The sequence below is a fragment of the Vitis vinifera genome, chromosome 5 (genome assembly GCF_030704535.1).
Source record: "Vitis vinifera cultivar Pinot Noir 40024 chromosome 5, ASM3070453v1".
Taxonomy (NCBI): Eukaryota; Viridiplantae; Streptophyta; class Magnoliopsida; order Vitales; family Vitaceae; genus Vitis; species Vitis vinifera.
Genome location: NC_081809.1, coordinates 8,184,530 through 8,197,980, shown reverse-complemented (window position 1 = coordinate 8,197,980; position 13,451 = coordinate 8,184,530). Strand labels below are relative to the sequence as shown.

The 13,451-nt window shown below is 30.0% G+C and overlaps 1 protein-coding gene across 1 annotated transcript; it reads left to right on the top strand.

Moving 5' to 3' along the window:
* Positions 1 to 9,776: 9,776 nt before the first annotated feature.
* LOC100264820 (metallothionein-like protein type 2) lies at positions 9,777 to 10,772 on the top strand. Its single transcript, XM_002285144.4, has 3 exons — positions 9,777 to 9,911; positions 10,307 to 10,396; positions 10,466 to 10,772. Exons 1-3 carry the CDS (start codon positions 9,847 to 9,849, stop codon positions 10,554 to 10,556), a joined length of 246 nt encoding a protein of 81 aa, XP_002285180.1. The 5' UTR covers positions 9,777 to 9,846; the 3' UTR covers positions 10,557 to 10,772.
* Positions 10,773 to 13,451: the final 2,679 nt, after the last annotated feature.

The window sequence follows — 13,451 nt, the reverse complement described above, 5'->3', positions numbered from 1 at the left end:
TTTTTAATTGATTTATTGTAAACTTTTTTTGTTTAAATTTTTATTATATTTTATAAAATATTAAAAAAATTATAATTTACTACCTAGCGACATTGCACGTCTCTTTTAACCAGTATTATTAAAAACATAATTTTGCTTTGATAATGTAAGGTGTAAGAAGAAACACAAAAAACAAAAAACAAAAAACAAAAACTTATCATTAAACACATAATGTAAACAGGTATAAAAAGTAAGGATTAAAGTATCAGAAATCATGAAAAATATCAATATTTGGGTTTTATGAAAATATAAAAAAAAATATTGAAGATATCAATAAAAAAATTTAGGATCTCAATCATAAGTCAAATCTTCTTGTTGATTTTGACACAAACTCAATATCCTTTCAAAGTTGAGAGTTCATATAGTATAATAACTTGCTGAATAATGATAATTGATAGCATTACATCATAATTCATCATAGGTCCTGTCTAATATGCATCACATGCACTAATGCACTTACCATGGAAAAATCATCTCAATAATTAAAACAAATCATCATTCTAATTAGGAAGTAGTATATTGTAATCTCAAATGAATAGCCCAAATTCATTAACCAACTGTGGACAACTCATCACTCTACAAAGAACCCATAACTTAGATCTTGTGTGCAACTCTTATACCCAAGTCATGTACAATACAAGTGATGTGAGACATGTATGCTCAAATAACCAATTAATACAAATAGGATATTTAATGGAAGCTACGAAATATAAATAAATAATTTTATAAATGAATCTCAATCTGTTATGTCATATCATACTTTCTAGGTTTCAATCCCAACACTATTATCCATCCCCATGTGTGAATTTTGTTGCTTTTATGAATCCATCCTCTTTTGAATGGTTACTTGATTTGAGTGCCTCTTATCGTGTTATAGTAGATCTTAACAATCTATCTTTTCACTTCAATTATGAAGACAATGATGATATTATGGTTGGAGATGGAACTAGTCTACCCATTGAAGGGAATTAAGCCGAATTCCCAACTTGTGAGAAACAAAAATAGAGAAAACACACCCCAAAGAAAAACAATCACACGCACAAGACAGTATTTACGTGGTTCAGCAATTTGCCTACGTCCACGGAGTTGCATGGATATCACTATTATTAGGGAAGAATACATAGTAGCACACTCGGCTACAATCTTTTCTCTCTACATAAAACACGGTAACAACACCACACTAAAAAACCCTAATTACAAAAGGTGGTTCCACAATGGGCTATCAGCCCAAGCTTTTGCTCCATGAACTAAGCCTCAGTAAATCTCCCACTAAAAAACCACATAATATTATTTGGGTCGGGTCGTCGAACCGGATCAAACAAAACTAGGCTCCACAAAGCCCAACAAATCTCCTACTTGGAGACTAGTTCAATCACCAACATCAAACCGCTATCCTTCAAGAAACAATCATTCATCCTTGCAACTCATCCTCCTGTCCTCAAGTTAGAAGACCAATTGAAGTTGCGCACAGCTTCAATTTCTCAATAGTGACACCCTTAGTCAACATATCTGTCGGGTTCTTAGATCCATAAATCTTCTCAAGTATTACCAGTTTATCTTCAACAAGGTAACAGATAAAGTGGTATTTTGTTTGTATATGCTTCAACTTTGAATGAAAAGCCGAATTTTTGGTAAGAAAAATTGCACTCTGACTGTCATTGTGTAGAATGCCCATCTTCTGCTTCTTACCCAATTCATCTAAAAAACCATGTAGCCAAATCATCTAATTTCCAACTTCAATTGCTGCAACATACTCAGCTTTTGTAGTAGACAAAGTAACAATCTTCTGTAAATTTGAAGCCCATGATATAACTGTACCACCTAGAGTAAAAACAATCCCAGTAGTAGTCTTTCTACTATCAATATCACCAACAAAATCAACATCTATATAACCATACAGTTTTAAACTTGCACCTGTGAAGCAAAGACATGTATCTAATGAACCCTTCAGATATCTTAGAATCCACTTGACTGCCTCCCAATGCTGCTTTCCAGGCCTACTCATGAATCTGCTCACAACTCCCACTACATGTGTAATGTCTGGCCTTGTACACACCATAACATACATCAAGTTGTCAATAGCTGAGGCATAGGGCACCTTGCTCATATGGTCTCTTTCTTCTTTTGTCTTCGGTGACTATTCTTTGCTTAATTTGAAATGACTACCCAATGGTGTGCTCACTGGTTTAGCTTCATTCATGTTGAACCTACTGAGAACTTTCTTCACATACTCTGACTATGAAAGCTTCAATGTACCATTAGCCTTGTTTCTAATGATTCTCATACCAAGGATTTGCTTTGCAGTTCCCAAACCCTTCATTACAAACTGTTTAGACAATTACTTCTTCAGATTATTAATCTTCTCAATGTCAGACCATGTAATAAGCATATCATCCACATACAACAGTAATATGATGTAAGAATTGTCAAAAGACTTAACATAGCAATAGCGATCAGCTTCACATCTATTGAACCCAATTCTATGCATAAAACTGGCAAACTTCTTATACCACTGTCTAGGAGCTTGTTTAAGGCCATACAAGCTATTTCTCAGTTTGTAGACTAGATTTTCTTGTCCCTGAACAATGAACTCTTCTGGCTGAATCATATAAAGGTCTTCCTCCAAGTCACCATGAAAGAATGTTGTCTTCACATCTAACTGCTCAATATGTAAGTTTTCTATAGCCACCATTCCTAGTACAAGTCTGATTGCTGACATCTTCACAACTAGAGAAAATATCTCTGTGTAGTTAATGCCCTCCTTTTGCTGGAACCCTTTAACAACTAATCTGGTCTTGTAATGTTTGCTACCATCATACTTATTCTTTATTCTGTATACTCACTTGTTGTGCAAAGCCTTATTTCCTACTGACAATTTAGTCAGTTTCCATGTCCGATTCCCCAACAAGGAATCCATCTCATCCTTCATGGCTAACTCCCACTTGCTTGAATTCTCATCTTGCAAGGCTTCATCATAACACTCTGGCTCACCGCCATAAGTCAACAAGAGATAATTTAAAACAGGTGAATAACGCTGTGGAGGTCTAATGTTCCTGGAAGATCTGCAAACTTCAACTACAGGTGTACTCAGATCTACTTGTGAATTTACATTCTCTTTATCTTTTTCACCCTCTTTTTGGACAGTACTTTCAGTCAATTCATCTAAGTTGACAAACTCAGATTTCTTTTAATCTATCTCTGTAACATTTGATACTACAATTAACCTGTCATTGTACATAACCTGTTCATTAAATATCACATTTCTATTTCTGATGATTTTCCTGTTTTGTTCATCCTAAAACCTATAGCCAAATTTCTCATCACCATAGCCAATGAAAAAACATATTTTAGACTTTGCATCAAGTTTACTACAAGCATCAAAATCAATATGAACATAAGAAACAGAACCAAAAGTTTTTAAATGTGAAAACTTTACCTCTTTACCGCTCCAAACCTCCTCAGGAAGTCTAAACTCCATGGGAACTGATGGTCCTCGGTTTATCAGGTAAGCTATAGTGCTAACAACATCAACCTAAAAAGTTTTTGGTAGTCCAGCATGCAACCTGATACTTCTAGCACACTCATTGAGAGTTCTATTCATGCGCTCAGCCACACCATTCTGTTGTGGTGTCCCAGGAATGGTCTTCTCCACCTTAATTCCCTATGCAACACAATACTCACTAAACCCTCCATCTATGTACTCTCCTCCATTATCTGACCTCAAACATTTTACTTTCAAACCTATTTCTGTCTCAACCATGGTCTTCCACTTCTTAAAAGTTTCAAATATGTGAGATTTATTTTTCAGAAAATAAACTCATACCTTTTTGCTTGAGTCATCAATAAAAGTGGTGTAGTACCTTGAACCTCCAAGAGATGCAACCGGAGAAGGCCTCCACAAATCAGTGTGCACTAGTTCCAATTTTTCAGCCTTCAGTGTCTTGCCAGTTTTCAAGAAGCTCACATTTTTTTGCTTTCCTAAGATGCAACTTTCATACATGTCAAAATCAATGGACTTCAATTATGGTAGTTTTCCTTTTGACAACAACATCTTCATCCCTTTCTCACTCATGTGACCAAGTCTGCGATGCCATAGGCTTGTATCGATACTTGCATCAGCAACTGCAATTGTGTCTCTTGGACATGAAGTCATATACAGAGTACCGGTCTTCTTTTCACGAGCCAATACCCTAGCTCCCTTTGTAACCTTTCAAGTACCACCAACAAATAGTATTGCATGTCCTTCATCATCAAGTTGTCCAACATAAATCAGATTCCTCCTCAGGTCAGGAATATGTCGAACCTTCTCCAGTAACCAAACAGACCCATTGGGCAACGATATCCAGACGTCTCCCAGATCCACAACATCCAAGGTTGAACCATCAGCCAAATACATCTTACCAAAATCACCTGCAACATAATTCTGTATGATTTCTCAGTGTGGAGTGGTGTGAAACGAAGCTTTTGAATCCAAAACCCAATCATCAAGTGGACTGTCTACTGCAAGAAGTAATGCATCTTGTACCTTTTCTGTTACAGCATTAGCAGAATCATCTTCATTCTTCTTCTTAGAACTTTTGCATTGCTTTCTAAAGTGACCTGTTTTCCCACAGTTCCAACATTGTTCTTGTTGGCCAGATCTAGATTTGCTTATGTTCGGATTAGAATTTCTGGATTTTGATCTACCCCAGTTTGAATTTCTGTCATTACCTTTGTCTCTTATCTCAAAGTTTAAGGCAGAACAAGATCCTGAGGTTTCACCTGCATCTCTTCGGCGAATCTCCTCAACCATAATTAAATCTCGTATATCATTGTACTTGAACTTTTCCTTTCCCGTAGAATTGCTTACTACCATCTTCATTGCCTCCCAACTGTTTGACAAAGAAGCCAAGACGATCAGAGCATGAATCGCATCATCAAAATCAATTTCTATAAACGACAATTGATTTGTGATTGTATTAAATTCATTCAAATGTTGTGCTACTGATGCATTCTCTGCCATCTTCAAATTGAACAATTTCTTCATCAGATGCACCTTATTGTTTGCGGACTGCTTTTCATACATATCGGACAAAGCCTTCATCAAATCTGTTGTGGTCTTCTCTTTTACAACATTGTGTGCAACAGATCTAGACAGAGTTAACCTAATAACTCCTAGAACCTATATGTCAAAAAGCGCTCATTCCTCAGCCTTCATACTCTCAGGTTTTGTCCCCAAAAGAGGTAGATGCAATTTCCTCCCATAGAGATAATCTTCAATCTGCAGCCTCCAATAGGCAAAGTCTGTGCCATCAAACTTTTCTATTCCAGACGTCTTTCCTGCTTCCTCTGCCATTGCTCCCACTCAAACCTAACCCTTGGCTCTGATACCAGTTGAAGGGAATTAAGTCGAATTCCCAACCTATGAGAAACAAAAATAGAGAAAACACACGCCAAAGAAAAACAATTACACGCACAAGACAGTGTTTACGTGGTTCGACAATTTGCCTACATCCATAGAGTTGCAGGGGTATCACTATTATTAGGGAAGAATATAAAGTACCACACTTGGCTACAATCTTTTCTCTCTATATAAAACACGGTAACAACACCACACTAAAAAACCCTAATTACAAAAGGCGGTTCCACAATGGGCTATCAGCCCAAGACTTCGCTCCATGGACTAAGCCTCAGTAAATCTCTCATTAAAAAACCACGCAATATTATTCGGGTCGGGTCGTCAAACCGGATCAAACAAAACTAGGCTCCACAAAGCCCGACACCCATCACTCACACTAGTTCTACAAACTTAACCACTTCCTTTAAAACCTTTTCTTTAAATAACGTTCCTAGTATTCCTAGTATTAAAAAGAATTTAGTCTTTGTTCTTCAATTTGTGCTTCTAATCATGTTTCTATTGAATTCTTACCTTAGTCTTTCTTTGTAAAGGATCTTCATGCGAGGGAAATTTTGTTGCAAGGACCAACTAAGGATGGGATTTATGCATCATGGCCAACTTAAGCTTCATCTACTCCGCTATTGCTTGCCTTTTCTGAAATCGTTGTTTTCAAGTCTAAGTGGCATAATCATTTAGGTCTTCATCATTTAAAGTTTTTAAGCATCTTGTCTCTTCCATTAGTTTACCTATTATATCTTTCCTTTCTACTTTCTCTTGTCATGCACGCAAATGGAATCAAAGCCATAAGCTACCATTTTATGAATCCACTCTCACAAGTTCTTATCCTCTTAAATTAATTTATTATAATGTTTGGAGTTCTCCAATTGAATCTTTTGATGGAAACAAATATTATGTTATTTTCATTGATCATTTTACTTGTTATATTTGGTTTTATCCTTTAAAGCAAAATAGTGATGTACATGATTTCTTTATCTATTTGAAACCCTCTGTGGAGAATTTCTTCAAATGATCAATTATAACTCTATATATACTATAATGTAGATGAATTTCAAGCTCTAAAATCTCTTCCTACCAGAATGACATCACTTATCTCACAACTTCACCCCATACTTCGAAACACAATGGTTTCTCTGAGCGTAGGTATTGACACATTGTTGAAATCGGTTTTACCTTTCTAACTATGTGTCCATGCCTTTACAATGTTGGTCTCATGCTTTCTATACTACAGTCTACCTTATCAACCATTTGTCTACACCAATTTTGTCTATGATGTCACATTTTAAGAAATTGTTTGGTCATCGTCATAGTCTCACAAAGCTTTGAGTCTTTGAATGGTTGTACAATATGGGGCTCAAGCCTTACACATCTCACAAGCTCAGGTCTCGGTCCAAACCATATGTTTTCATAGGGTACTTTTCTTACCCAAAGTGTCTACCTATGCTTCAACTCTTTTATCAAAAAAGTCTATGTATCCTATCATGTCAAATTGTTGAAAATATTTTTCCTTTTTCTGGTATTAATCTCAATCTTCAACGTCCCACTTCTTCTACTCTTAACTCTTAGGCTTCATTCTCATATCTTCCTTTTACCCAAACATTCCCTTTGCTTAGAGTTGTCTGTTTTTTTAGCAAGCTTTACTATATTGGATCACATAATTCATATTATTAATAAATAAATAATTTTAAAATATTTATCAATAATTATGAAGCAAGGATGTTATAGAAATCAAATTAATATCAATAAAAAAAATATTTTAAAAAAATAATATGAAAAAAAAAAATTATATATTTTATAAATATTTTTTTTACTTACTAGAATAGATTATTATAAATAAATATATTTTATACCAATATATATAAATATATGTATATATGTATGTATGTGTGTGTTGAAGATGATGATGATAATTATTATTATCATTATTATCATGATAATCGCCATTGCATTGTGTATATAAAAAATATGCATCATTATCTATTATAATAATGCATCTCATCGGATTATATATAAATTTTATATAAAATTTTGGTTTTTTACAAGTTTTTACATTGAGAAAAGTTTAAAATCAAATGAGATTTTATAAATTTTATTTTTTTAAAAAAAGTTTTCACTTTTCTTAATCAAACATATTTTCAAAAATATATATATAAATTGAAAACTAAAATGAAAATAGAAAATTAAAATTAATTTTTTTTCGGACCAAACACAACTTAATAATTAAAATTAATTTGCAAAAGTTATAATATTGATATTTAACGTATCTAAAATTACCATAATACACATGAATTTGAAAATTGAATAATCTAATTGGTCTATTATAAATATTATGAGTAATATATGTTATGTCATTTTATATATAATTTTAATTAGTTTAAATTATTTATAAATGTTTAAAAAGAAATAACTTGCCATAAATCACCTTTTTTGAATAATGAGTATATATAAAAAAAAATTTTAAATATAATTTAAATTAATGGAATATGATAAAAAAATAAATTAGAAAAAAATGATTTATTTGAAATAATAAAATGAAATCTTCATAATAGAGATTACCTTTTGAAGTGTTATTTGTTTAGTCTACTCTTCCTCCATGACATTTTGATTTAAACATTCTGAAGTGTTCTTAATTTCTTCTAGTTCATTCCCATCTACCTTTATGATGTTCTAATTTAAATATTTTTGAACCATCTTGACTTAATTTCTTAATCAATTAAGAATGACATAATTTAAATAATATGATACAAACCATAACTAATTACTAAAAAATAATTAAAATTAATTATTAAACATTAAATAATTTGATATTTAAAGTTATTAGAATCCATCTCCATTTAAATTAATTTAAATAATTTAATTGAAATAATATCAAATAAAATATTAGATGATGTACAAATACATATATTAATTTTAATTTTATATAATAAATCTATTACTTAGAAGTGAAATTTTAAAGATGGTTATATAACTTAATATTTCCATATATTCCCTTTCTTCCAACCAACAATCAGAAATTAAAGCAAACTGATCCAAGGGTCAAGATTTCACTCATGTTTTTTTAAAAAGAATCATTGGTCATATTTATGACCCGTGTATTTTAAATTTGCAATATCTATGTTATCCAATTATTTTTAATTAGTTTTCATATTTAATTATTTATCATATTAATCCAATTTTTTTTTGAAAAAAAACTACTATCACTTCACTTTTAAATATTTATCCTTTTAATTTTGTTTAATTTTAATTGTTTTTATGTTAAAATATTAAAAATATGAATTTATTAAAAAATTACTAAAATATCAAAACAATTAATAAAGTTCTAATATTTTATAAAATATAATTTTAAATTAAAATTAATTTGATAAGATAAATTATTGATATAATTTTTAATTATTTATTTATTTAAATAAATTAATATCAATATAAAAAAATTGTCACCACAAATTTTTAATAAAATTTTAGAAATGATTTAATTTTTATTTAAAATATAATCCAACATGTTTTAATAAAAGTAGTTTTAATTTATAAAAATAAATGAATATAAATATATTAAAGGAATTTAAGATAATTTTTTTAAAAAAAAATTGATAAATATTATTAGAATTTTTAATTTAGATTTTTTTAATAAAATTAAAAAAATTTTAAATTAGTGATCTGATTTAAAGCCAAATTAGAAAAATTTTAAAAATTGGATAAACATTTAGAAATTATTATTTATTTACTAATCATGACTCTAATCTAATTATGAAATAGAATGCAATAATTAATTTATTATATATATAGATTTATTATTACATCAAAAAATAATAAATTGTAACAAAATCTTATTTTAGTAAGTAGCTTCTAACAAAATTATTTCAAATACATATAAAGTAATTTAATTTTTAAATATTGAAATACAATATGTTTTAAATAAAATAAAAAAAATTATTTTCATATTAATATTTTTCTACGCTTATTAATTTCATTAATTTTAATACACATCAATTTGTTTAATAAAACAATATGAACATGCATATTACTCTTCTTTTTTTTCTATCATTTATATTTTTTTAGTTTTGATTAATTTTCTCACACCAATATTTTGTATCAAAATTTTCCTTAATATTCTTTTATATATCCAAATATATCCGAAAAATTAATTTAATGGTAACTTATGGTATTATTACTATCGGTGGAGCAAATTCCAGACTTGGTCACAGGGGAGATAAATGTGGAAGGAGCAGATACAATTCATGACCGACGCCTTAAGGGATCAGTAAAATGTGGGGTTTCTGACACGTGAACGGTGAATAGACAACGTTCTCTCTCCTCCACTGCATTATATAGTGGTGCCATGGCCTCTCCTCAGGCTCGTGCCACCGGAGTTTTTGGGGACTGATCATTTTCTCCATTTCCATCCATCTCTGAAAATGCCTGGCTGCGGAGGAGACTGTGATTGTGGGTCTAGCTGCAAGTGCGGCAGCGGCTATGGAGGGTAGGTTTTCACTCTCATTTAGATTTGTTTGCTTGTGGTTTTCAGAGAAAAGCTTTTGATGGATGGAAAAAGCGAGGTTGGCAAGATGAAGCATCTTTAAGCGCCTTAAGCCATCCTCGTAAAAATTCTAGAACTTTTCCCCCCACGCTTTGTTTTTTGTCCTTCTAATGAGGTGGGTTTTTGTAAAAACTAATAATTTCACCTGGATCGGCGCTAGTTCTCCTGAAAATGGAGACAGAAATTTTTGGTTCTAGAATTGTGTGGGGCGTACGTGTGCTTGATGGGTAATCCTGACTGAGCAAGTGGCCGGCGTTTATGGTGGATTTTTAAAGATATTTATCTGTATTTATTTATTTATATAATTATAATTATTTTTTCCGATGATGATGATGCAGATGCGGATGCAAGATGTACCGGGACAAGAGTTTCTCAGAGGGCAGCACCACCACCGAGACCATCATTGCCGGTGTTGCACCTGTGAAGACGTAAAGTATCTTCATAACCCATTGTCAATAATTGTAAAAACCAATGTTATCATGATTTTTGATATGCAGGCACTTTGAGGGAGCTGAGATGGGCGTGGGAGCAGAGAACGGATGCAAGTGCGGAGCCAACTGCCAGTGTGATCCCTGCACTTGCAAATGAGACCACCTTAGAAGAAGGAATTGATAATAGCATGTGTGTCTTGCATGTGCGTACAAGGTGGTTTTAGCCTTTAGGAGTGTTCTAAAATAAGAGGCAGTCACTAGCAGATCTCTATAGTGATCTAGGGTTTGTTATGGCTTCTACCATGGCTGCTTGGTATTTGGTCATTGTAAAAAAGAAAAAAAAGAATTATTAATTTTCAGTTCTCTTTGGGCACTTGGAAGATTGCGAGTTTGAAGCAATGCATGAGTCAATGACAACTCCGGGCTCAACCTCTACCTGAAAATAAGATCAAGTTTGTTATCTTGATAAAGTGATGATAAGAAAATTAAATACATTTATAGAAAAAGTCAATTTCTTAAATAGAAAAAGTCAAAATATTAAATTTTCTTATTCAATTAAATTTTTTTTAATATTAACTGATATAATTAAATTGAATTATTATTTTAAAAAAAAATCAAACCAAACATTAAAAATATGAAAAGTTTTAAACAAAAACAAATGAAATTTTTAAATAAAAACAATTTTAGATGAATTGATATCTTCTCAAATTTTTAAAATGAAATATTTTATTTACTTAAGAATTTTAAAAATTAAAAAACAAAAAATGCAAGCCTATCCTCCTAAGAAAATGATTTTGTGTGAAAAAAAATGCATATAATAAAAAATTAGATAAATATGGATGTTCAATAGATTTTTAAAATATCTCTCAATTTTTATTTTATTTAATGTTTATAAAAATATTTTTTACAATTTTTTTAATAAATATTATAAAAAAATTTAATAAAATAATCTCTTTTTTATTTTATAATTTTGCATCTAATATTTTATTGAATAGTTTTTACTAGTAGGTTATCATTGGTTTGATTTTTAGAATTTTTTAAATGTTTACACATTTAGGTTTAATCAAATTGTTACTAATTTAGAAATGTGTAGATAGTTATTTAAATTACATGTTATTTAATTATTGATGACATTAAATCAAGTACAAGATAGGTTTGTGGTAATACTAAGGTTACATTATTAATAAGGATTGATACATTTGATATGTGCCTAGTCAATGTTATTTTTTATTGGTTATATTGAATTAATTATAGTGGTTGAGCTAATATTTGTTCATCTTTCTGAAGTATTAAGGTTTCAAATAAAAGGTTTTTATTAGCTTTAGTATCTAACATAACATCCATTTTTAATTCTAAGATTTTTAATTTAATTGTTGCTAGAGGAAATATAATAGATTTAACTTTATTTGTCATATTAATTTGTTCTTTTATTTATATAGTCTATCTACAAGATCTATTGGTTTTTCTATTTTTTAATTATTTAATTTGTTTTTATTAGTTTCTTTATAGAGGTATTCTTTTCATTATTATTTATAAATCTTTCCAAAAATTATTTCTAAAGATTGTACGGGGTTTTATAAATTTAAAGAAGCCTTCTTGGGTCAATTTTCTTTTTGTTTTTTATAAACATACAAATTTCTTCTTCTTCGATTTCACTATCTAAACTATACCCAATTGGGTTTTCACTTTCAAAATGTAATTCACTTGTAAGTTATTCTTCTTCACTATCTATTTGATGTTCTTTTATTAGGTTAATTTTTACTTAAAGTTTTTCTACTTTATTCGTTTGGTGGTTTTTTAAGTTCAAAACATGCAAATCTTATATGACCTTATTGACTCTACACAAATAACATTTACATTCTCTCTCTCTCTCTCTTTTTTTTTTTTTATTCCAAGGTTTTTATATCTTACTTGGAAGTATTGTTTTTTTGTAAAAAGTTTGGATACTCTGAAAATTAATTAAGTTATACAATTTTCTCCTCACTAAATAATATAACATATAATCCATATTTAACTTTGATACCAATTAATGAAGCCAAAAATAGATTTTTATTTATTGCAACAAGACAAAGAGAAAACATAAAATAGAAAAGACTAAACTCTTTTTTTTTTTGTACAAATACCCAATTTTCCTTAAAAAATAATATATTAAAATAAAAAATTTAGAACATCACTTCATGTTTAGGTAAATCCTCTTTTCCTAATTAGACAAAGTCTCCTTAAACACACCACTTTTTTGCAAAAGACGGGTAGAAGTCAAAGGTTAAAAAATGATTTTAATAATATAATTTGGTCCCCATTATTTTAAAAAATAAATTGGATCCATATATATTATAAGTGATATTAAGTAGTAAAAGTGAAAAGTTACTATTTAAACAATTTCCATTTCCTTTTCTATATCTTTTACCCCTTAAGGAATAAATAAAAATAAAAATAATTAACATAAAGTAAAATTAAGAGTTGGTTTTTCTCTTATGCTTTTTTTTTTTTTTTTTCAATATCTCTCTTTGTTTCACTCTTCCCTTTTCATACAAAAATTCTTTGCAAGATGACAAAAGATAGTTACGTGCATGTTACAAATATTTGGATGATAGTAAATGAGGGGATGACTATTTTTTTCAAAAAGGAAGATGAGATTTGTATATTTACGTGTATAGTGTATTATGCATTTATGTGCATAGTGTATTCATTTTTGTGCATGGTATATGCATATTACAAATATTTATGTGCATAGTGCTTTTTATCTTTTTATATTTCTTACTTCCATCTTCATCTTTCCTTCTTGTCAAGCTGTCGCATATTCTTACTGATATGATTGATTGTTAATAAAAACCATGGATATATATAACGGGCAACCCTATAGATATAAAGAAATTTATAATTCAAATAGAAGAACTAATGTATAATAACCCCATTATACCAAATTTTAGTTTTCATAGATCATCATCCTTTTTAGTCAAAAATCATAACGAAGAACAAATGAGGAAAAGCCGACATGATGATTAATTATAAAGGATTAAATGATATTATAAAATATCAAATAAAGTTTCTT

Coding starts and splice junctions, on each gene's coding strand:
- LOC100264820 (XM_002285144.4), top strand. CDS start 9,847: ATGCCTGGCTGCGGAGGAGACTGTGATTGTGGGTCTAGCTGCAAGTGC. Junction 9,912..10,306: donor TGCGGCAGCGGCTATGGAGG/GTAGGTTTTCAC, acceptor ATGATGATGCAG/ATGCGGATGCAAGATGTACC. Junction 10,397..10,465: donor GGTGTTGCACCTGTGAAGAC/GTAAAGTATCTT, acceptor TTTGATATGCAG/GCACTTTGAGGGAGCTGAGA.